This window comes from Thermobia domestica, chromosome 7 (assembly GCF_964235325.1).
Source record: "Thermobia domestica chromosome 7, izTheDome1.hap1.1, whole genome shotgun sequence".
Classification (NCBI taxonomy): domain Eukaryota; kingdom Metazoa; phylum Arthropoda; class Insecta; order Zygentoma; family Lepismatidae; genus Thermobia; species Thermobia domestica.
Window position 1 is genome coordinate 161,019,032 of NC_137460.1, and position 23,647 is coordinate 161,042,678.

At 35.8% G+C, this 23,647-nt stretch overlaps 1 protein-coding gene across 2 annotated transcripts in view; it reads left to right on the forward strand.

The window, feature by feature from the left end:
* LOC145690536 (carbohydrate sulfotransferase 6-like) overlaps positions 1–23,647 on the forward strand; it is a 134,761-nt gene that overhangs the window by 18,787 nt on the left and 92,327 nt on the right. For both annotated transcript variants that reach the window (XM_081765505.1, XM_081765506.1), the window contains exon 2: positions 14,625–14,752. In XM_081765505.1, the coding sequence (XP_081621631.1) occupies positions 14,625–14,752 (128 nt within the window). The remainder of the gene's footprint in view (positions 1–14,624; positions 14,753–23,647) is intronic.

Consider the following 23,647-nt stretch of genomic DNA (forward strand, 5'->3'; position numbering starts at 1 on the left):
ACAGATTTCTGCACGGCAGAGTGGTTTGCGTTCTTTCTGTTACAATAACAATAATAATAATAATAATAATAATAATAATAATAATAATAATAATAATAATAATAATAATAATAATAATAATAATAATAATAATAATAATAATAATAATAATATAACTGTCGTTCAAAGTATTCATACTTACTGGTGTGAATATACGTGTAATAATTCTAAATTTTAAATACAATCTTAAACAGAGACTGCACCAGGCACGTAGCCAAGATTTCGTGAAGAAGGGGGGGGGGGTCCGTGACATGAAATACTGTGGTCATCCCACCAGGGGCTCGACCATTCTAAACTATTTTACTGGAACAAATGTTGGTTCGTTTAGCCACGATTTCGTAAACGGGGGGGGGGGGGGGGGGGCGTGGCATAAAATTCTGAAGGCCCAGGAGCTCGATCAATCTAAACTACTTTACTATCCACATTTTTTGGTTTGTGAGGATATGTTGGTAAGTATTTTAATAAACTATGAAGAAGTCTCGAGTAAAATTTAAAAAAAAAAAAAAAAAAAACTTATTGAAAAAGATTTTAGAATATTTACATCCTTCCTCTGTTTATTCAAATATAACAATTTTCCTTTCATTATGACCTCAACTATTATAAAAAGTACATATTCACTATTATAAAAAGTACATACTCAATAATGTCTTGTAAAATATTTTTTACAATATCTGCGTTCCTTTTTCTGTTGAATCAAATGTTAACAGAACTTTCTTTCCACACATATTTTTGTTTTTATTATTTCGTCAACTACTGTCTGTTTTAAATGACAGGTTAAAGGAGCAGTTGATAATTGTTTTTGAAATAACATGTTTGATATTGCAAGGATGCGATGACGAAAAATTATGATAAAAATGTCCACGCTGTTACACAACGGCACTACGATTTCGGAAGCTTGAAATCTCCCTGACTAGTAGCAGAAATTCTGAGAATTTCGCAACTTTTCTAGAAATTCAAATTCCTTGACTCTTCCAGGATATATCGCTCACCTCGCAACCATGTATTGCAAGTAATACAAATTTCCTCATAAGAAAGAGTAACCAAAAGCTTCCTGTAGTTTATTTTTAACGCGGATCCTTCTTTTTCTCATTCCATTTTTTCATCCCTCCTCATTTTTTCATTTCTGGTCTCGAAGGGGGGGGCGGACCCCCGGACTCCCCCTCTTGGCTACGTGCCTGACTGCACGTTTCTACTACACAATAATACGAATTTTCTGTGATAAAACAATGTCACAATTTAAAAAGACAGTTTAAAATTAATAATTTCTATACCTAAAAAACAACTTCAGTATCTTTAATGATAAAAGATGACTTGCATTCCATTCAGCAAACAGCAGCTGAAATTTATAATGTTTACAAATCAATGATTTATAAGAAAAAACTTGATCTACCGAAACTAGTTTCTTCCCCATTTTCCCTCTTTCGTAAGTAAGCATTTGTTTTACACCTGCACATAGCAGGAAAGTGAAGTACTATGATTTATCAAACGTCTTGCCTATGACTTTCGGCATTTTCTTTTCACTTCTAGATCCCTATAAAAGTAAGAAACTGGACTTATTGGATCAACATTTCCAAGTTAATTGTGATGAAAGCATCTCTCATACTACATAATTATGAATAATTTGTACAGCATAAGAATTTTTCGTTTAGCTATTTCGACTCAGGGTCTGAAAGAATTTCTTCTACAAGGGAATTTCATCGTTGTCCAAAAGATATGCAAATTATTTCAATAAAATTACGCAATTACTGGTTTGATAACTTAAGTTTTATTAGTTTGTTATTGGAGACTATTTTTGATCCTCCAGGTATATCTTAGGTGACATATCGATGTTCGAAGATGGTGAGTGAAAAAGTGACAGAACCTTCTTGGTTACCTTATATGTGAAATATTGCGTAGAACATTTAAAATAAACGTGGAAAACTTGAAAACTTTCCTCAGAGTTAACTAAGAAATCACATGTCGTGTTTCATAAAAAAATCGTAAAGCTCTAGGAACGGGGCGTGGATTTCTAAGATATATATATATATATATATATATATATATATATATATATATATATATATATATATATATATATATATATATATATATATATATATATATACTGTATATAGATAGATAGATAGATAGATGATCGAAAATTGTTGTCGAATCCATACTTTTCGGGGTCCCTGAGATAAACAGAAGATGCCGTTAAAATCCAAAAATTCAGTCCCATTAGTACTCCTAAGGAGGGACGGGAACAGGTAGGCCTAAAGGTAATTGAAAATTACCGACATTAGTGTCGAATTCATAGTTTTGGGGCTCGATATGTTCATTGGTGACAGTATTGGTGGCCTTTATGTCCAAAATGAAACGTATTCTCCCCGTGCAAGTTATTTGGCTAGTCTGTAATAATAGCGAACGGAAATTTCACATATTCAACCCTTTAATATATTTCTCGCTGCTCAAATTTTCTCACTTGTGCGGTATATGTGTGTATGTGTAAATAAGATCCTCTCTCTTTTTGAGTTATTCGAAAAACATACAAATAATAAAGAGGGAGCATTTTACCAGAAATCCGAAAACTAAAAAAGTAAAATTAAAACCTGTTGCTTTAAGTATTTTTCCTGTTAGCAAAATACATTGTATAATGCTGCAAACATGTTACAGCAAATAAGATTACTATCATCAGACGAAGAAATAGTTTTTAAATTATATTTTCCGGTTTTTGCTAATATTTCCGAACAAATTATTTTTTTATTAATGGCTTCAAAATTTTTGAAAATTTTACCGATCTCGATAAAATTTTCAACATAAATGAGGTTCGGGATAGTTTTTATTATTTTCCTTTAAAAGTGCAAATTGAGGGAAGGGGAGAAGGAAAATGACAGATATTAGTATCGAATCCATAGTTTTCGGGGTCGCAGAAATGAACAGTGACACTTCCGATGCCGTTTAAATCCAAATTCGGTCCCACAACTTGAAGGAGGAAGAAGATATATAAAAGTTATTGAAAACGACTTATATTAGTGTCGAATCGATAATTTTGGGGGTTGTTGAGACGAACAGTGACACTTCCGACCGTTTAAATCCAAATCCAGTCTCATTAGTAGTCTAAGGGGGGATGGTGAAATGTAAAGATAATTGAAAATTACCGATATTAATGTCGAATTCATAGTTTTGGGGCTCCATAAGTTTATTGGTGACAGTTTCGGTGCCCTTTGTGTCTAAAGTGAAACGTATTCTCCCCGTACGAAGAACGGGTATTCTGCTAGTCTGTAATAATAACGAACGGAAGTTTCACATACTCATCTCTTTAGTATATTTCTCGCCGCTTAAATTTACTCATTTGTGCTGTATATGTGTGTATATGTAAATAAGATCATCTCTCTTTTTGAGTTATTCGAAAAATATACAAAAAATAAAGAGGGATTTTACCAGAAATCAGAAAACTAAAAAGTATAATTAAAACCTGTTGCTTTAAGTACTTTTCTGTTAGCGAAATACATTGAATATACAGTAGAACGTCGATAATCCGAACGCGGTTTCTAAAAGCTTTTTACATTTTGTCTTAATATAACGCTAGCGATAATCAAACAATAGTGTATCCGTCGACGTTGTGTGAAGTCAGTGCTTTTACAAAAGTTCATTCATACGTAATTGTTTGTCATACATATTTTTATATTTTGTTTTCTTTTAGGCTTATAAGTTTTAAGTGTAACTTAAAAGATCAGTGCAATTTAGTGTACGAGGAGGTTCTTCAGAAACATTAAATGTAAGTAGCCTTACGTACGGTATTTGTAGTTACTGTGTGTACTGAATAAGCACTGTATCGATAGAAGAACATACCGTACAGTATATGTAAGCCTAAATTGTATTTTCTTGGTCATTTTCGAAAATCCGAACAATTTGAAAATCCGAACTACCTGTGGTCCCAATTAGTTCGGATTTTCGACTTCCTACTGTATATACTGCAGGCATGTTACAGCGAATAAGATGACTAGCATCAGGCCAAGAAATAGTTTTTAAACTATATTTTCCTGTTTTTCCCAATATTTCTGAACAAATTATTTTTTCTAATGGATTCAAAATTTCTGGAAATTTTACATAGAACAAGGAAGACAACTCTATAAAATATACACTATGTTATCAAAAGTATCCGGCACCCCCAAAAACATTCGTTTTTTATATTAGGTGCATTGTGCTGCCACCTACTGCCAGGTACTCATTATCAGCGACCTCAGTAGTCATTAGATATCGTGAGAAAGCAGAATAGGGCGCTCCGTGGAACTCAAGGACTTCGAACGTTGTCAGGTGATTGAGTGTCATTTGTGTCAGAAGTCTGTACGCAAAATTTCCACACTCCTAAACATCCCTAGGTCCACTGTGTCTGATGTGATAGTGAAGTGGAAACGTGAAGGGACACATACAGCACAAAGCGTACAGGGCGACCTCGTCTGTTGACTGACAGAGACCGCCGACAGTTGAAAAGGGTCGTAAGTGTAATAGGCAGACATCTATCCAGACCATCACACAGGAATTCCAAACTGCATCAGAATCCACTCCAAGTACTATGACAGTTAGGCGTGAGGTGAGGAAATTTGGATTTCATGGTCGAGCGGCTGCTCATAAGCCACACATCACGCAGGTAAATGCCTCGCTTGGTGTAAGGAGCGTAAACATTGGACGATTGAACAGTGGAAAACGTTGTGTGGAGTGACGAATCACGTTACACAATGTGGCGATCCGATGGCAGGGTGTGGGTATGGCGAATCCCCGGTAAACGTCATCTGTCAGCGTGTGCAGTGCCAACAGTAAAATTCGGAGGTGGGGGTGTTATGGTGTGGTCGTGTTTTTCTTGGAGGGGGCTTGTACTCCTTGTTTTGCGTGGCATTCTTACAACGCAGGCCTACAATGATGTTTCATGCACCTTCTTGCTTCCCACTGTTGAAGAGCAATTCGGGGATGGCGATTACATCTTTCAACACGATCGAGCACCTGTTCATACTGCACGGCCTGTGGCGGAGTGGTTACACGACCATAATTACACGACCCTGTAATGAACTGGCCTGCACAGAGTCCTGACTTAAATCCTATAGAACACCTTTGGGATGTTTTGGAATACGACTTCGTGCCAGGCCTCACCAACCTACATCGACACCTCTCCTCAGTTCAGCACTCCGTGAAGAATGGGCTGCCATTTCCCAAGAAACCTTCCAGCACCTGATTGAAAGTATGCCTGCGAGAGTGGAAGCTGTCATCAAGGCTAAGGGTGGGCCAACACCATATTGAATTCCAGCAGTACCGATGGAGGGCTCCACGAACTTGTAAGTCATTTTCAGCCAGGTATCCGGATACTTTTGATCTCATAGCGTATGTTTGGTGTTAACATTCGCACATGAATGGATCGTCGGCTGCGGAGGCCCATTGTTAGGAGTATTCGGTGCACTATATGTTCAGACTAGTGTTGTGAAGGCCTGGGAAAAAACGAAAATTTTGGGTTTAAAAAAAAAACAGCTTTTTATGGTTTTCCCGAACTTGAAAAAAAAACAACGGAAAATTTGGGTAAAATTGAAATTTTCGAATATTTTATTATATTATGCTTTCAAAATTAAATATATTTTGTATTTCGTAGTTTAGAGTTAAGATAATTGAGTACTTATTTTTCCTGTATTAGAATAGGGAAATTTTGTGCACAGCTCATCCAAACACTTCAAAGTTAGCACCGTGATAGAACGGAGTTATGCCTACAAAAGAAACTTAAATATAATCCTAGTTAGCTTAATTAGTATAGACGCATTAAAATTATCTTGAGCAATCTTATGAAGTTTCCCCTTGATGGCAGGGAAGTATTAAAATAACAGGGCCAGAATCATTTTAGTTAATATGTTAAATCAAACATGTATTTTATAGAGACGTCTTCCTTGTTCTATGTAAAATTTCCGGAAATTTTGAACCCATTAGAAAAAATCATTTGTCTGGAAATATTGGCAAAAACAGGAAAATATAATTTAAAAACTATTTCTTGGCCTGATGCTAGTCATTTCACTTGCTGTAACATATCTGCAGTATATACAGTAGGAAGTCGAAAATCCGAACTAATTGGTACCACAGGTAGTTCGGATTTTCGAAAATGACCAAGAAAATTCCATTTAGGCTTACACATACTGTACGGTATGTTCTTCTATCGATACAGTGGTTATTCCAGGGGTGCCCACAAAGGGGGGCTATGACGCAAACTACGTCATTGAAATACTTGGGAGGGTTAAAATCTATATAAATATGTTTGAGGGGGTGTAAAAATTAATCGAGAAGTTTTTTTTTTCATGAAAGAACACTTACGGATAGACAATTGAGGGGGGGTGCGTCATGGACATGAGGGGGGGGGGCACCACTGGTTATTCAGTACATACAGTAATTAGAACACCGTACGAAAGACTACTTACATTTAATGTTTCTGAAGAACTTGCTCGTACACTAAATTACACTGATCTTGTAAGTCACACTTAAAACTTATAGGCCTAAGAGAAAATAAAAAATAAAAATATGTATGACAAACAATTACGTATGAATGAACTTTTGTAAAAACACTGACCTCACACAACGTCGACGGATACACTATTGTTTGTTTATCACTAACATCATATTAAGCTTTTTAAAATGTAAAAAGCTTCTAGGGACCGAGTTCGAAATATCGACGTCTTACTGTATATACGTACAATGTAATTCGCTAACGGAAAAATACTTAAACAACAAGAGTTAATTCTACTTTCTAGTTTCCTGTTTTCTGGTAAAAATCTCTCTTTATTCTTTGTATATTTTTTGAATAACTCAAAAAGAGAGATGATCTTATTTACATATCCACACATATATCGCGCAAGTGAGTAAATTTCATCATCATAGGTATTCTGCCTTTATTGACAGGTCACTTGCCGCAGCTGAGAAACTTCCATGCTCCACGGTCCTCCGCTAACTTCTTCGTCTTCGCGTATGATCTTTCTGTTTTTATATCATCCATTAATTGTAGTCTCCTACGCCCCCTCCCTCTCTTTCCCGACACCATACCCTCTAGGACGTCCCTCATGATACAATCTCTTCTTAGTCCCCGGCTATTTGAAGCGATCGCAAAGCGCATTTATTGCTCCTGCGTATGCTTGAAATACGCTGACCATGTATTTAAATCTGAGCGGCTAAACATGAACGCGAAAGCAATAAAATCGCTGAAAAAACGTCGGCTCGAGCGTATTTGGTGCAGATTGGAACAATAGACCGCCTGCTGTTTAAAAGATTTCAAAAGGAAGGACAGAAAGGAAAGACGTGTTGCCAGGCAAGGGGATTGTAGCAAGAAACAGCTGCTTGGAAGACGCTTTGTGCAGAGAATGGAACTCTGCTATTATAAAGTATGTGTGTGTATAACAAAAGAAAATTCACAAAAATAGAAGGCAATTCCGAAAAATTAGCTAATCACAGGAAAATCTATGTAACACAATAGGGTGATTTCTCGTGATACACTTGATTGACAGTTAGCTGATGCCATGGTAATCTATAAGCAAAATATTTGGCTTTAGGCAAAAGATGAAACAACGAAATAACTTTAATTTGAGCCCCTATCTCCGAAGCTCGAACTCCACCCCCAAACAGATAACCACAAGTGTAATCACAAAGAGAAATTTTCAGTTGTGTTTGAAAACGTGTCCTGTGTACATATCCAGTCATGGTTAGTGTGTTTAACACAGAGGCGTTTATAATCGAAATACAAAATAGGAATGCCTATATGATTTAAGAGATCCGAACTACATGAATCGTGACTTAAAAATAAAAATGTGGAGAGAAGTGGCTGCGATATTTGTTCCAGACTGGGAGGGAATGGAACGGAATTCTCAGAATGAAGAAGGTAAGAATATTCTTATTTTATAATTTCATTTAATACTGTTAAGTAGAGCTACATCGAGCCAAATTGATGTTCACTATGAATAATAATAATAATAATAATAATAATAATAATAATAATAATAATAATAATAATAATAATAATAATAATAATAATAATAATAATAATAAATACTTTGTTAAAGTTGTGCCAACTTCCAATATACCTAATATATACCAAACCTTAAGGCGCAACAGTCCGAAAGGGCCAGGGTCGCCTATGCGTCATTTTATGGGGTGGATGATGGAACAATTGCCTTTAGATGGTCTAAGCCATAGATGTGAGCACAGTAGAAAGGCGGAAAATGCCACCTCTAATAGTTTGGTACTTAGGTATATCGAAAATGGTTTAAACAGCAAAGACCATAATTTTAAATTGGGATTCAATACATCTTATTCTCTTTCCAGTCTTTGAAATGACCGAAAAACTACGTTGCCAAATTATTTCGAAACTTAGTTTTGTAAAACAAACACATAATGTTTCAGTTTCCAGACATTTCTTTCCATGCAGCTTAGAAATATTCCTGGGAAAGATATGTTTATTTTATTTTATTTATTTATTTTAACTGTAACTGCTCGTGTTTTATCAACTTTGTTCTGAAACTGAAAATAAGGTGCTAAAATTGGTAGAGAGTAGGAATTTCAGAAGAAGCCAAAATCATGAGAGGAAAAAATTAAAAGATTAAACCAGAGAATTGGTTAAAAATATCATGATGTAAATTTTATACTTGGTGGCTTGGAATTTAGCGGTCCTTTCAGCACCGAAGTTATACAAGATGTGAACTTACAGTTTAAGGTGGAATCTAAACTACCATTATGCGCTGAAACTTTTCAATGATCTCCCACAGGATTCGAATCCGGAACCCCATTCTCCAAAGGCACGTGCATAGCTAGTAAAGTATAAAGTAGTGTAAATGTTGGAATTTATTGATTGGGGTCTAATATTTGTTTTCGATACAGAGGATATCTTTAAAAAAATGCCTCTTGCTTCGTCTCTTTCGACTATATCAGCGAGGCTACATCAGACGTGAACTACAGCTCAACGTGGGACCCTAACCACATAACCTCCTGCCTAGGATCGAATCCAGGTCTACCACTTCTGGCGCGGGAAATGAAAAGAAAAGACCTGGAAACCCTGACTGGCTCATAGTATGATTTACAACTTTGGTGAAACTAAAATTACCGTGTAGCCACTTAGACCGCGTTCGCTGTGAGGGGTAACGCTTTGTCGACTAGCCTAAGCTCTTCTTCGGATTTTCTGCACGGTGAATATCTGGCCTTAGGCAATGTCCCAACCAGTTTCTCTTCCTCTTCCTCTTCCTAATAATATCTAAAAGTGCTCTTTTCTCACCCACCATTTCTAACACTCTTTCATTCGTTTTGCGCTCAACCCAACTAATTCTTTCCATTCTTCTCCACACCCACATTTCGAAGGCTTCCAATCGATTTTCATCACCTTTACGTAATGTCCACGTTCCCGCCCCATACAGTACAACACTCCACACGAAGCATTTTATGAGTCTTTTCCTCAACTCTTTATTCAAGGTCCCACAAAACAGACTTTTCTTCCTCCTAAAGGCTTCTTTCGCCATTCCTATCCTTGCTTTTATTTCACGTTCGCACTTCATGTGATTACTAAGAATACTACCCAGATATCGAAAACTATTCACTTGTTCTATTTTCTCCCCTCCTACTTTTATATTTGACACAGACCCCTTCGTTCCAATCACCATGGCTTTTGTCTTTCTAACATTTATTTTCATCCCATATTCTTCAAAGCCCTTTCTCATTTTTTCTAACATTTTATTGATTTTCTTTTCAGATTCTGCAACAAGCGCCATATCATCTGCAAATCTTATGCATCTAATCATTCTACCTCCTACCGAAATACCATCATCATCATGTAAACTCTTTTTCATTATCTCTTCTAGATAGACGTTAAATAGTGTTGGAGAGAGGCAGCATCCTTGTCGAACTCCCCTTCCAATTGCACTCTCTTCCGTCAGTTCTTCCCCTATCCTAACACTTACTTGTTGGTTCATGTATAAGTTCCTTATAAGTCTTCTATCTTTCCATTCCAACCCTATCTTCGTTAGAACTCCCAACAACAATTCCCAATTCACGCGGTCAAAAGCCTTTACTAGATCAATAAATATAACATACACCTCTTTCCCTTTTTCTATAAATCTTTCACCGATCGCCTTTAATAATCCAATTGCATCTCTTGTGCCCTTGCCTCTTTTGAACCCGAACTGCTCCTCCTCAACTTCTTTATTTGTTCTTCCATATAACCTTCTGTTCAGTATTCGGAGCAGAATTTTAGCTGCATGAGATATGAGACTAATAGTTCAATAATCCTCACATCTTTTTGGGTTCGATTTCTTAGCCATCGGTATCATGATCGTTTTCAGAAAGTCTTTTGGCCATTCTCCTGTTTCATATATTTCATTGCATAGTCGGAACAATTCTTTCTTTCCCTTGTCTCCTATATTTTTAATGAATTCGATTGGTATGTTATCTATTCCGGTTGCCTTTCCATTCCTAATCTCGGATATAGCCTTTTCAAACTCATCCCTAAGAATACTAAATCCTTTATCATCCTCGCCTACTTCATTTTCTACTTTAACATTTAGGCTACACGGTCTATCCCTACTCTCATATAAGTCTTCAATGTATTCTTTCCACCCTCCTATGACCTCATTTCTCTCGCTGACTACCTTCCCATTCTTATTTTCTTCTGCCATCATAATACTCCCTTGTTTCCTCCGAAATTCCATAGATTTCACCTCCTTGTACATTTCCTCATATTTCCCAACTCTTTCTAATTCTTGTTAATTTGTAAATGTAAATTTTTAAATGTAAATAATGAGTAAATTTGAGTACCGAGAAATATATTAAAGGGTTGAATATGTGAAACTTCCGTTCAGACTAGCCGAATAGCTTGCACGGGGAGAATACGTTTCATTTTGGACACAAAGGGCACTAAAACTGTCACCAATGAACTTATGGAGCCCCAAAACTATGAATTCGACATTAATATCCGTAATTTTCAATTATCTTTACATATCACCATTCCCCCTTAGAGTACTAATGGGACTGAATTTGGATTTAAACGGCCGGCAGTATTATTGTTCATCTCAGCGACCTCGAAAACTAACGATTCGACACTAATATCTGTCATTTTCCCCTCTCCCCTTCCCTCAAATTGCACCATTAAAGTGAAATAATAAAAACCATCCTGAACCTCATCTATGTTGAAAATTTTATCGAGATCGGTAAAATTTCCAAAAATTTTAAAGCCATTAATAAAAAATTATTTGTTCGGAAACATTAGCATAAACCGGAAAATATAATTTAAAAACTATTTCTTCGTCTGATGATAGTAATCTTACTTGCTGTAACATGTTTGCAGCATTATACAATGTATTTTGCTAACAGGAAAAATACTTAAAGCAACAGGTTTTAATTTTACTTTTTTAGTTTTCGGATTTCTGGTAAAATGCTCCCTGGTGAGTAAATTTGAGTACCGAGAAATATATTAAAGGGTTGAATATGTGAAACTTCCGTTCAGACTAGCCGAATAGCTTGCACGGGGAGAATACGTTTCATTTTGGACATAAAGGGCACCAAAAACTGTCACCAATGAACTTATCGAGCCCCAAAACTATTAATTCGTCACTAATCTCGGTAATTTTCAATTACCTTTACTTGTTCTCGTCCCTCCTTAGGAGTACTAATGGGAATGAATTTTTGGATTTAAACGGCATCCTCTGTTCATCTCAGGGACCCCGAAAAGTATGAATTCGACCGCCATTTTCGATCATGTATGTATCTATATCTATCTTCCTTTCTCTCCCTCCCTCTCTCTCTCTAATATATATATATATATGTATTCTCCCTTCCGCCGAATTGCGGGGCTGAATTTGCATTTAAACGGCCGGAAGTGTCACTGTTCATTTTTGCGAACCCGAAAACTATCGATTCGACACTACTATAGGTCATTTTCAATATTTTTTATATATCTCCTCCCTCCTGCAAGTTGTGGGGCTGAATTTTGATTTAAATGGCATCGGAAGTGTCATTGTTCATTTCAGCTACCCCGAAAATTATGGATTCGACACTAATATCTGTCATTTTCCCCTCTCCCCTTCCCTCAAGTTGCACCTTCAAAGTAAAATGATAAAAAAACATCCCGAACCTCATCTACGTTGAAAATTTTATCGAGGTCGGTCTAATGATTCAAGAGTTATAAAGTTAGAAACAAAGTCACTTTCATTTTGATTGTAATAGATAATCTGTCGCACTAGAAAACATGTATTTGTTTACATACAGGATTTTGTACATAAAGTTTATATAAGTGTCTATATTAAAATATTCAATAATAGTAATTATATGTTTTAGCGCATGAGTATTAGTGAAATTTGCCTACTGCTCTTTCTCTTAGGAAGTAATTTGATTAAAATTAACAAAACTTCACCAGACCAAAGAGCATATTGAGAACTCAGTTTTATACAAAAGGCCTATTTGTTGCAACAGAACATTTCATGTTCATAGGCTTGTATGTAATTGTAATTAATGCATGTAACTGTATGTAACTGTAACTTGTGTAATTAATGCACATCCACGAATAAAGGACATAACAGAAATAATTGCAGACTATTAATTTTCAACTAGCTGAACATGCGCTCTCTACACAGCGCATCATTCACATATGAGCATGAATCTCCTTGTCATTCCTCATATCTGTACATGTCCTTTTACAAATACAAGTGAAGAACGCCTGAATAAAAATCGGCAAGGGGTATCATAAAGGGGAATTTTTTTCGACTATTTTTTGTCAATATCCCGCATCGTTTGCAAGATTTGAGCCGACTTGTGGTTGGAATTTCTAATTCATATATGACCAGTGTTTTCTTTCTTTTTGCATAAATAAATTACACACACAATTAATTATGTCAGTTATATTCGGAGTTCATTTTTTTAAAAAAAAATTCTCCAAACAATGAAGATTCATCTTAGACTGGAGAAATAGTTATTTTTCGTTTTCTTATCATTTGGCCATGAAGCAAACGCCTGAGAGATATACAACCCCTATATACAACTATGTGATGTTGGAATATATAACTCGTAGGGTATGAAGCTTTACTTTTAAAAAAATTCAGTACTCCCAGTATACCCCCAAAAATTTAATAAAGAACTAATGGTCATTTTATTTTTAAATATTCATTAGAACTGAACAATTTACACAAAATTTGGAATCGACCAAAGAAAACGGTACGTTTCTAGCACTTCTGGATTCAATATCTCATTGTCGAAAGAACTGGAGACAAACATATAAACTTTTCTGTGGGGACAAACATATACGCGTAAATCTAGTATTTTAATACAGATAATAATTGGAATAGTTTTGTTTTCGAGTGCTATATTTTAATATTCGCATTATTGAAATTTTTAAACATATTTTTCACGCGTTTGAAGAAAAAAAGGTTATCATTACTAGTAAAATTAATCTAATACAAACATTTTTTTATTTTTTCAATGTTTCCAATTTTTCCGGAAAGAAATCGAATAAAACGGTTTTTTACCAACATCTTCAAAATTTCCGGAATTTTACAACACTAGTTCAGACACACTTGTACTTGGCCCAACATTAAACTCTGATGTTAGTTGCGACGCAATTCGCTACCTGCCCTGTTTTACCAGTCTGCTCAGCCTACAACGTCCGACGTATGTAATGAGGTGAGGGGCGCCCAACACCTCGACGTTTGGACGTCGTTTCCCCTTGATTTCGCCACTTGTTGAAGACACTCACCACAGCATTCCTCGAACAACTGACAAGTCCTGCAGTTTCCGAAATTCTCGTGCCGAGTGTTTCTGAATTAGTACTTTCTTCAAAATAATATTAAAAATTATAGAAAGATTTTCGAGACATTCCAATTGAGTCGAGATTTTTACGAGCTGTCTCGACTCGACTCGACTCGAGCTGTCTCGAATTTTACAAAATGTGTATCGACTCGAATCTCGACTCGAATTCGAGTCGAGTCGAGTCGAGATTCGGACATGTCTCGACTCGTGCGCATCCCTAATGAAAAACGAATTTTTACGGTACTAAAAAATATGCCGTTCATTGTTAATCAGATTAAGTTGATAGTTTTTATTCTCCTGCAGAATATTATTTGTTTACTTATGAACAGTAATTTATATGATGAACGTACACTAATTAGTAGATTGTATCCATTGTTCTCTGAATGTCTTCTAACAATGATGCAAGTACTACTTGTAAATTACTTTTGTTTACTTTACATAAAAACAAACATAAAATGTCCATAAACAATTTTTAGAAAATATAGAATAGTACAAAAGAATCAAGGATTGGTAGATTAACATTAGACCCCTGCTGTCACTATTACATACTAGTTTCAAATACGTATATTGTTACTCATGTGTGTAATCAAGAATTCATATACATTTGTGGTGAAACACGAAGCTATCATTCCACATTTAAAATTCAGAGATGGAACTTATGATCCAGAAACTGTGAGCTTTCTACCTAAAATGTAACAAGACTTCTGTTGAGTAACAACTAATTGTTTAGAAACATACTATTTTCTGCTTATGCTGAAAATAATATTTAATTCGAAATTAGATTGTTTTTGTATTTTTTTTTTTTTCAGAAAAGGCATATATTCGACGACATAAATTTTGCTTTAGAATAATAATAGTATTATTAATATTATTTCTCATATGGACTGCATTTCATACATCTAGTAAGAAAGAACCACCACAACGTTATTCTTTAAAGGTAAGTTAAAATTTTGCTTCTTTTTGTCTAAAATGATATTTAATAATATCTTACATAGAAATATCATCATCCTAAGAGAAATAGACTAACAGAAATAACTGTTTACAAGCTTAATTTTTTAAACAAGTTGTTAGTCTCAAAAAGAGGCTTCAAGAACTACTGAAAATGTTAGGATAAATGTGAAGGTAATAAGTAATGCATAAAAATAAGAGGTACTTTATCTCTTAATACAAGTATTTAAGAAACTAATACACTTCATATTAACACAATTAATTATTCTACTTCAGTCTCTAGTCAACACTATCTTTTTTTTCAAATAACAATTGCCAAAATCACATATTTCTTATTATCGTTTTCATCTTTCTAGCATTACCAGTGGTCGAAGTGAGACGGTATGTGGTGGTTTGCCATACCGCCTCTGGTTTTTCAGTGATGAAGACATACCGGCTCTGGTTTTTCAATGATTGAAACATACCGTCACTGGAAAGTAGATGCTAAATACCTTTAATAAATCCATTTTTATACACAGTAATTGAATAGCTTTGCACGTAAAAAGATTTTATTTCTTATGGAGAAATAATTTCTAAGTTGACAACACCGACATTTTTCTTATCTCTTTCCTGCCTTTTGTTTTTAAAATCAGGTGTCTTTAAATAAGTTCACCTAGTTTATATTGTAATGTGCCATACTGAATTGTTTCTTTGTTATGCATGTGTGTGTGTGTCTTCTTGCCTTAATACATATAAATGTCGTGTTTTGAGCATAGGCGGATTTATGAGTTGTAAAAATGAAATGAAATCTTTGAGTTTTACGTCCCACGGGTATGCCGGTTAGGCGGAAGGAGACGGTGATGATGAGTAATGAATGAAATGGTGGAATGAAGAAAATGGGAGGAAACGGAAGAACCCCGAGAAAACCCACGCACACGGTGATTTATGACACACGTGGCGGGAGCAAGACTTTTCGAGGAAATTGTTAATATCCTCATTCGGTTTTAGAGCATTTTCGTGTATAATTCTCTATACAACATAAGGGGATGTTTAAATTCTTTTTCAGAAAGTTGGTGGTGGGGGATCAAAGTCTCTCAGCATCCCCCTCCGTTACTACAGAGAAGCTCTCCAATGGTTTTCAGAAATAATGTAAACAGAAAAGCAATCTTTATGCAACATACCCTCACTGTATTTCAACATTTAGATAGCCGGTATGTCGAGTCAAAATCGTAATAAAACATACCACCTCTGCTTTTTTTTTTTTTTTTTTTTTTCACTTCGAACACTGAACAGTACCATTGTCTCATACCTTATCTTCGCAATGTCAATTTCTTATCTTCCAACAATCCACCTTGAACTCCTTTAAAACCAATTTTTTCTTCTCCTTTGACTTTATATTTGCCCTTATTATCTTTACTCCTTCTAATCGCTGGCAATGTCTCTCTCGGTTCTTCACATCTTCCTGTAACTTTTTAATCATCTCATCTCTCCTACAAAATTCCTCTTGAGTCAATTTCTTATACACGTTCCTCTCTACCTACCCCTGACCTTCTCACTTTGTGCCTTTGGATGTTGTTTGTTCTGCTTTGGCTTCTTTTCAGTACTTTGTATTAAGATTTTTTCAAAAAAAAAAGGGGGGGGACTTGTCTGAATATACTTTTGTTAAGTTGAAGTTTGAAGTCTAACATATCGTCCATTTGATAACTAGACATACTCGGTATTGACCCTTCCTCTTCATTTATCTCCCATCTCTGCAGGATCGTCCTTAAGAGAACGTCTGATGGTGCGATATAGAAGGGATCTAGTAGTATTCTATCAGCGAATTTTCGAACATCTTGCGGTTGTATAAGTGATAACTTCTTGCTGCTATAACCACTTTTAATGGTATGTGGGTTATTCCCCGATGCTTGATCTTCACTCGCCAGACTAATATTACTTATCTGTTGACGTAATTGAATTACTTCTGGATCATTGGGCATGTATATAGGAAATGATCAAACTTTTAGAAGAAATGGCACTGTTTGCCTTTAACTGGACAATCCTCTGGTTTTTCGAATGATACCATCTCAGTGGATTCGTAGTTATTTGCTATGTTTAAACCTTTCTGAAAAGTTGGTCGATCTGTTAGTAATAACTACTGGGCTGAAAAATAGTACCAAATTCAAACAAAAAGGGCTAAATTTTATACCAGTGTAATACACGGCTCTATAATACGAAACTGAAAGAGGTAATGTTCTAAAACAACCCCCTCTTCCAAGAGTACAAATCAACGTTTCGATATAGACCTATAAAACGCAGAAATGTTCGGATATCTTTATATTTAATATGGCGTCACTAATAAACAACTTACCCCGCTAAGCCAGTAATTATGTTAATGTATTTTTCGTGCTATTATCTTTTGGTGTAGAATCTTTGCAATGACATAAATTATAGACTTATTTGAGCACACGCTGATCTTCTTCAGAATATTCAACACTTGATTCAACGTGTTTGTGTGGTTCTATTTCTTTTTAAGGTTTGAAGATAATATTTCCACGACACTGCTTCCTTCTCGTCTGCTTCATGCGTGGCGCGCATGCGCCCACCTAGCGTCATTTGTATCCCAGTATAGTTCGAATTACGAATTTTCCACACAAAGTTCCTAGTTAAGCGGTGCAACGCCACAGGATACAAGTTCAACAACATTTTTTAAGAGTCCAACACACAGTATAAGTAACGTGAGATGCAGGTGAAATCTTACCGACACTTTAGAAAATGTGACAAGTATTTGTTAAATGGTGCTGAATTGGGTAGAATTGTACCAACTTTTTCACAAAATGGGCTGAAAATGCCAGCGTGGTACCAACGGGCCAATGAATGACAAAAAGGGCTGAATATGGTACAATTGTACCAAGTGTGGCAACACTGCCCTGAGGTCTTCATCTAAATTAAAACCAAAATCGCAATTAAATCTTGCTTCCTCAAGGGTAAAACAATTTGCATAATTGGTTGTCCAGCCTGTCGCTGCAACTTGTGGAATGTATATCTTTTGGTAAGTATATTGTATTTCGTATATCATAGCGAGCAATCAAAAAACACTTCAGTTCATCTAAAGATGTTTCAGCTGGATTATATGGCGAGCAAAGATTTGTGAGTTCTCGATAGGCAGTGAGCAGTAATACGTAAGCCCAAACATTAAATAATAATATATTTAAAAAAAAAAAACTAATTGCTTTGCTTCAAAATGGATAGGTTGAAATAATTAATGGAAAGAGGTAACTCATGCGATATATTCTTTTGCAGTTGAGTGTACAATATAAGAATGTTTCTGCATCGTATGGAAATAACTTAAACAAACAAGTAAAGATGGATATGTAGGAATTATAAATTCACCAAATCGAACAACAAACTCAATTTAACAACTTCACCCACAACAACGAACGTAGACGTCACTAGTATTGCATAACAATCTATAATAAATTATATTATTATATGCTTTCACGGAAATGGCTATTTTAACATTTTTACCTACGAAAATATGAAATAATGCCTACGAGCAATGTGAAGGTACGACGTTGCACTTCGATGACTCCAGTATTGAGAGAAGGTGATGTGATCACTGGCCAGCGCCATCCTCTAGCCGCCTTTCCCCAGGTATTCATTGGACAGAGGTTGGATGAACCCCTTATGCACATTTGACCCAGGATAAAATTGGCTCAGATCACATCATCAAGAATCTAAACCGGATTGTCTGTTGTAGGTAGATGCCTTACCGACTGTAATCGCCGCTCTAATATTATCAAGGAGTTATATGTTTCAGTTTCGCAAAAAGTTAACATTTTAACGAACTGCACAGATGAGTTAGATCCTGTACCTTTATAATCAATCTACTCTGTTTAACATGTTTCTTTCGATTAACAACTAAAGCTATATATTAGTGTATATTTAGTCCAATATTTAAAATAACTTATTTTGGCACAAGAAATAAGGAAAAATAAACTTCTATAGACTTTTTAAACAAGCCAACCCATTTGCAAAACATACATTGTAGAGTCGATTGCTTTTCATATATAGTATATATTTCGAAGAATAGCCTATAGCTACTGGTTTCCTTTTTAAAATCTAAGTTTCAAGTTTAACAAAATATTACACTATCGAAGTTGAACATGGAAAATCTGAATAATAATAATAATAATAATAATAATAATAATAATAATAATAATAATAAATTATTATTATTATTATTATTATTATTATTATTAATAATAATAATAATAATAATAATAATAATAATAATAATAATTAAGATATGTTTAAATAAATCCCAAAGTAAAGTCCGAGTAGGAAAATTTTTGTCCACGAGCTTTCACGTCGAAAATGGCCTGAAACAAGGGGATGCGTTGTCGTCATCATTATTTAACTTTGTTCTGGAATACACTATAAGGAAAATCAAAGATAGCAACCAGGGCCTAGAGTTCAACGGTATTCACCAGATTATGGCATATGCTGATGATGTAAATTTAATAGGGGATGATAGGAGAACAATAGAAAGAAATGCAAAGATCTTATTAAAAGTTTGCAGGGACATGGGTTTAGAAGTAAATGCAGAGAAAACTAAATACATGGAAGTGCGTCGGGACCGTAATACAGCAAATTATGGATGCGTTAAAATATTTAATAATACTTTCAATAAAGTGGATAGTTTTAAATATTTAGGACCAATATTAACAGAGGAAAATCATACTCACGAAAAAATTAAATGTCGACTAAAAGCAGGGAATTCGTGTTACTATTCGGTTCAAAATCTCTTGTCGTCGCGAATTCTGTCGAGGAATTTGAAGCTTAAAATATATAAATCGATAATCATGCCTGTTGTTCTGTATGGTTGCGAAACATTGTCGCTTACACTGACGGAAGAACATAGACTGAAAGTATTTGAAAACAAGATTCTGAGACGAATATTCGGACCCAAGAGGAACGGGAATGGGGAATGACGGAAACTTCATAACGAGGAACTACATAATTTATACGGCTTACCCAACATTGCTAGGTTCGTCAAGTCTAGGAGGCTTAGGTGGGCAGGTCATGTAGCTAGAATGAAAGAAAGTAGAAACGCTTTCAAAGTCTTGACTGGAAGACCAATCGGAAAACGACCATTAGGAAAACCTAGGCGCAGATGGGAGGACAATATTAAGATGGATCTCGCAGAGATTGGAATACAAAGTAGAAACTGGATGCAGTTAGCTAAGGATGGAAGTCAGCGGAGAGCTTTTGTGAACACGGCATTAAACCTCCGGGTTCCATAGGCCATAGAGTTAGTTTTAATAATAATAATAATAATAATAATAATAATAATAATAATAATAATAATAATAATAATAATAATAATAATAATAATAATAATAATAATAATAATAATAATAATAATAATAATAATAAATGACGAATTGTTCCCGATCTCAAGCATAATATTAAGATAAACTCCGTGTGGGTCTTTCTCCTTGGGCGTTGGATTAGCGCACACATCTTCAGAGTGAGAAACCCGGCATGGTTCTCGGTGAGAGCTCATACAGCTCGGATCTCACGTCCCTCGGTTGCACGTCTCATATAGCTTGCGTGCTCAAAAAGAAAGTTAAACTTCAGACCAACCAAACAAAATATTAAAATGTCTACTTAATTATTGTATTTAGCCCTAAACCTCACTTTAAAAGCTAATACAATCTTAAGATGACTCTGATTCCATTCTTTCAACACAGTTTAAAATGAAAATGGAAACAAAACGTAACTTTTAATGTATATTTTCCAAAGTTTAAAGAAAAATAAATTTATATTTCACCTAGGCAGCAATGCTAAGCAATTAATGCTGAAGAAAAGATATAATTAACGCGTAAATGCTTAATCATATTTAGAGTTATTGCCCATATCACGCACTGTTGAGAAAGTAAACTTGAAATTTGAAAAAAAAAAAAAAAGAGTTCATAACAATTATGAAAAAAAAATCCTGTTAAGTCCTTATATATCAGCTAGCCTTTGGCTAGCTGGGGGCTCCGCTCCCAGACCCCCGAGTTTGCTCGGCCTACGGCCTGGCATTTCTTATCTATCGGCCTTTCAATCAACATTGAATTTCGTGGACTTGCTACTCCTATTTCCTGAATGTGTCTATCCTGGGCCTTCGCCCTACATACTGTCTTTGCTCAGCCTACGACCTCCCACCTCTTGAACTCACAATTCTATCGTTCTTTTCCTATTTTCAACTTTCAAAAAGATAAAATTTTGTATTTCAAGAAAACGCCCGTTTAAATAGCATGGGAATTTTTTCATCCCGTTTTAGACCTCTAAAAAATTAAAAATATTCACTTTTGGCAATTTTCCTGTGGGTTACTCCCGGAAGGCTACAATCATGCCGGTTAGGCTAAAGAAGACGGTGATTATGAGAAATGAATGAAATGGTGGAATGAAGGAAGTGCGAGGAAACGGGAGAACCCCGAGAAAACCCACGAGCACAGTGTTTGTCCACCACAAAGTACACACGGCGCGACCTGGGATCGAACCCGGGACTCCAAGCACCGGAAATGAACGCTCTACCGCTGAGTTATCGCGCCCCCCTACGCGCCATGAAGTCAATTGTGAGTCAGCGCTTCAGTGACGTTCATCTTACGCGAAGAGATAAGTACATTCATCTGCAAGTGTAGCCAGAACGATTAAGATAAAAGACATATCCGTTGAAGTAAATCCAAACCAGCTTATCCATTGCCTTCTGTGCGTTGTACGCAGTGAAGAGAATCTAGCAGGTTACTTAAAGTACGAGCTAGGTGCTAGACCACCTGCACTTTTCGATGGTTTAGTAATGCTGAAAGGAAACAAGTCAGCATTCATAAGCATTCTTCAGGAGTTAGAACCTTGTGAAGATACTCTTCCACCAAATTCTGTTTTCACAATGGACGGAAGATCCCTACTACATTGACTGGTATGGATGCGTCCAGCAAACTTTGAAAGATATGCCTACAGTATGTGAAACACATAGCTAATCACTACAGTCGAAACGTGATGGTGGTGTTCGACGGCTACGTCTCTCCAAGCACAAAGGACGAACATACCATCAGAAGTAGAAAACAACAGCGACAGAGACAGTTATCACAGACGCTACACTACCAATTGTACTACAGAAAGTATTTCTGACATACGTAAAGAATAAGACACGCTTCATTGCACTTTTCTCTGGGCATCTTGAAAAAGCTGGCATCAAAGTACTTCAAGCTCAAGGTAACGCAGATACGATGGTAGTGCTAAATTCTGTGGAAGTGGCAGAAAAATGATTGAATTCCGTCATCGTAGGAGAAGACACCGACCTCCTTGTTCTTATGGTTTCTCTTTCTTGTGACCAAACCGTCCGAATATTAATACCTGGGAAGGAAAACGCAGACAAAATCTACAGTGACAAACTAAAGCCTGGTCTTGGGAATCTCCTTCCCGTACTTCTCTTCTTCCACACTTCAACAGGTTGTGACACGACTTCCGTGCCATTCAGGCAAAGAAAGGTCAGATCTTTCAAAAAGCTTAAAGAGAATGAAGTTTCGAGGGGAAAGGTGTTAATATTTGACAAACCAAGCGCCACTCATGAAGAAATCACTGCTGCAGGAGGTATTCTTCTGCTTGCTTGTAATATACCATTACAGTCTAATGTGATGATGTTTTTAATAGGAGGGTGCCCGAAATTTTTTGCACCGACTGTACTTGACGTTTAACAAAAAATTTCTGGCTGTTCATATAATTCGTAATTTTGTTTGTTATTCTATTTCAAATTAACATGGAAAGCTGTAAAATATTCATTAGGAATCATAGTTTTGGGAATCAATATCTTTATTTATATATTAAATTAGTTATAAGTCTTGTATATGGATATGTAAATGGATTATTATAATTCTTACGGTGTCAGTGCGATCTGAAAATATAGGTCCACCATTGGACGGAACTTTTCCAATAAATAACCAATCTAAAATTCGACAGAATTTTCAGGACCACCCTTCACCTCTCTTTTAGATATCTAGGTCCTTCTGAAATCTAGTTTAATCCAGATTTTACCAAATTGTATTCGTTTCAAAGCCCCACCGCCAAAAATGCTTTGTTTTGATTGGAGGATTCACCCACGCTATGATGTTAGAGCGCGATTACTACGACTCATGCCTAGAATTTTGCCGAAGACAGAGGACCCAGATTTTCCAGTTCTGGAAAGTAGAAATTAGCTAGAAAAGCTGCATTAAGAAGGTAAAACTAGTGTAATGATTGAATAAATATCATCCAGGAAGCCACGGAGTCATAATTCATTAAATTTCATAGTAAAAAACCGGACTGTAGAGCTGAAATAGGAAGCGTAATTCAGTGACGCCATGTTTTGCCGATATAATTAGTGGTGGACAGTTTCTACCAAGCGAAGTGCATCAGTTCGTTAGTTGTTCATAAAGATCTATAAACAGTTTCGGAAGAGCAGTGTTTCTCCCTTAAAATATTCTCATCCTGAAAAAATTATTCCTTTAAGAGTTACGTAAGGCCTGCCCCACTGCCGTTTGTGTTCGTGTATGTAGCGGATGTGATTTCTTTTTGTACTTATTTAGTAGTAACATGGCGGTATTTAATTTCGTTGTAGTTAGGATAGTGATCATAATGCACGTGTAAAATTTCAAGAGGGCTCCTGTCTACTCCCAACTTGGGGGTACGGCTTCCAGCAGGGATGGGTTGAACGTATAGTTGTCATAAGGTTCTTTTCCCTTCAGGAAAGGGGCCTATATATTTTCCATTAAATAGTTTGGGTATTAATTAAACAGGTTGAATTAAGAATGTGATTTAGTGAATACAAGGACCAATTGGCCCTGTTCCTTTCTTTCCCTTCCCTTTCATAAACCGATAGAGCCGATTTTAAAGAAAATGG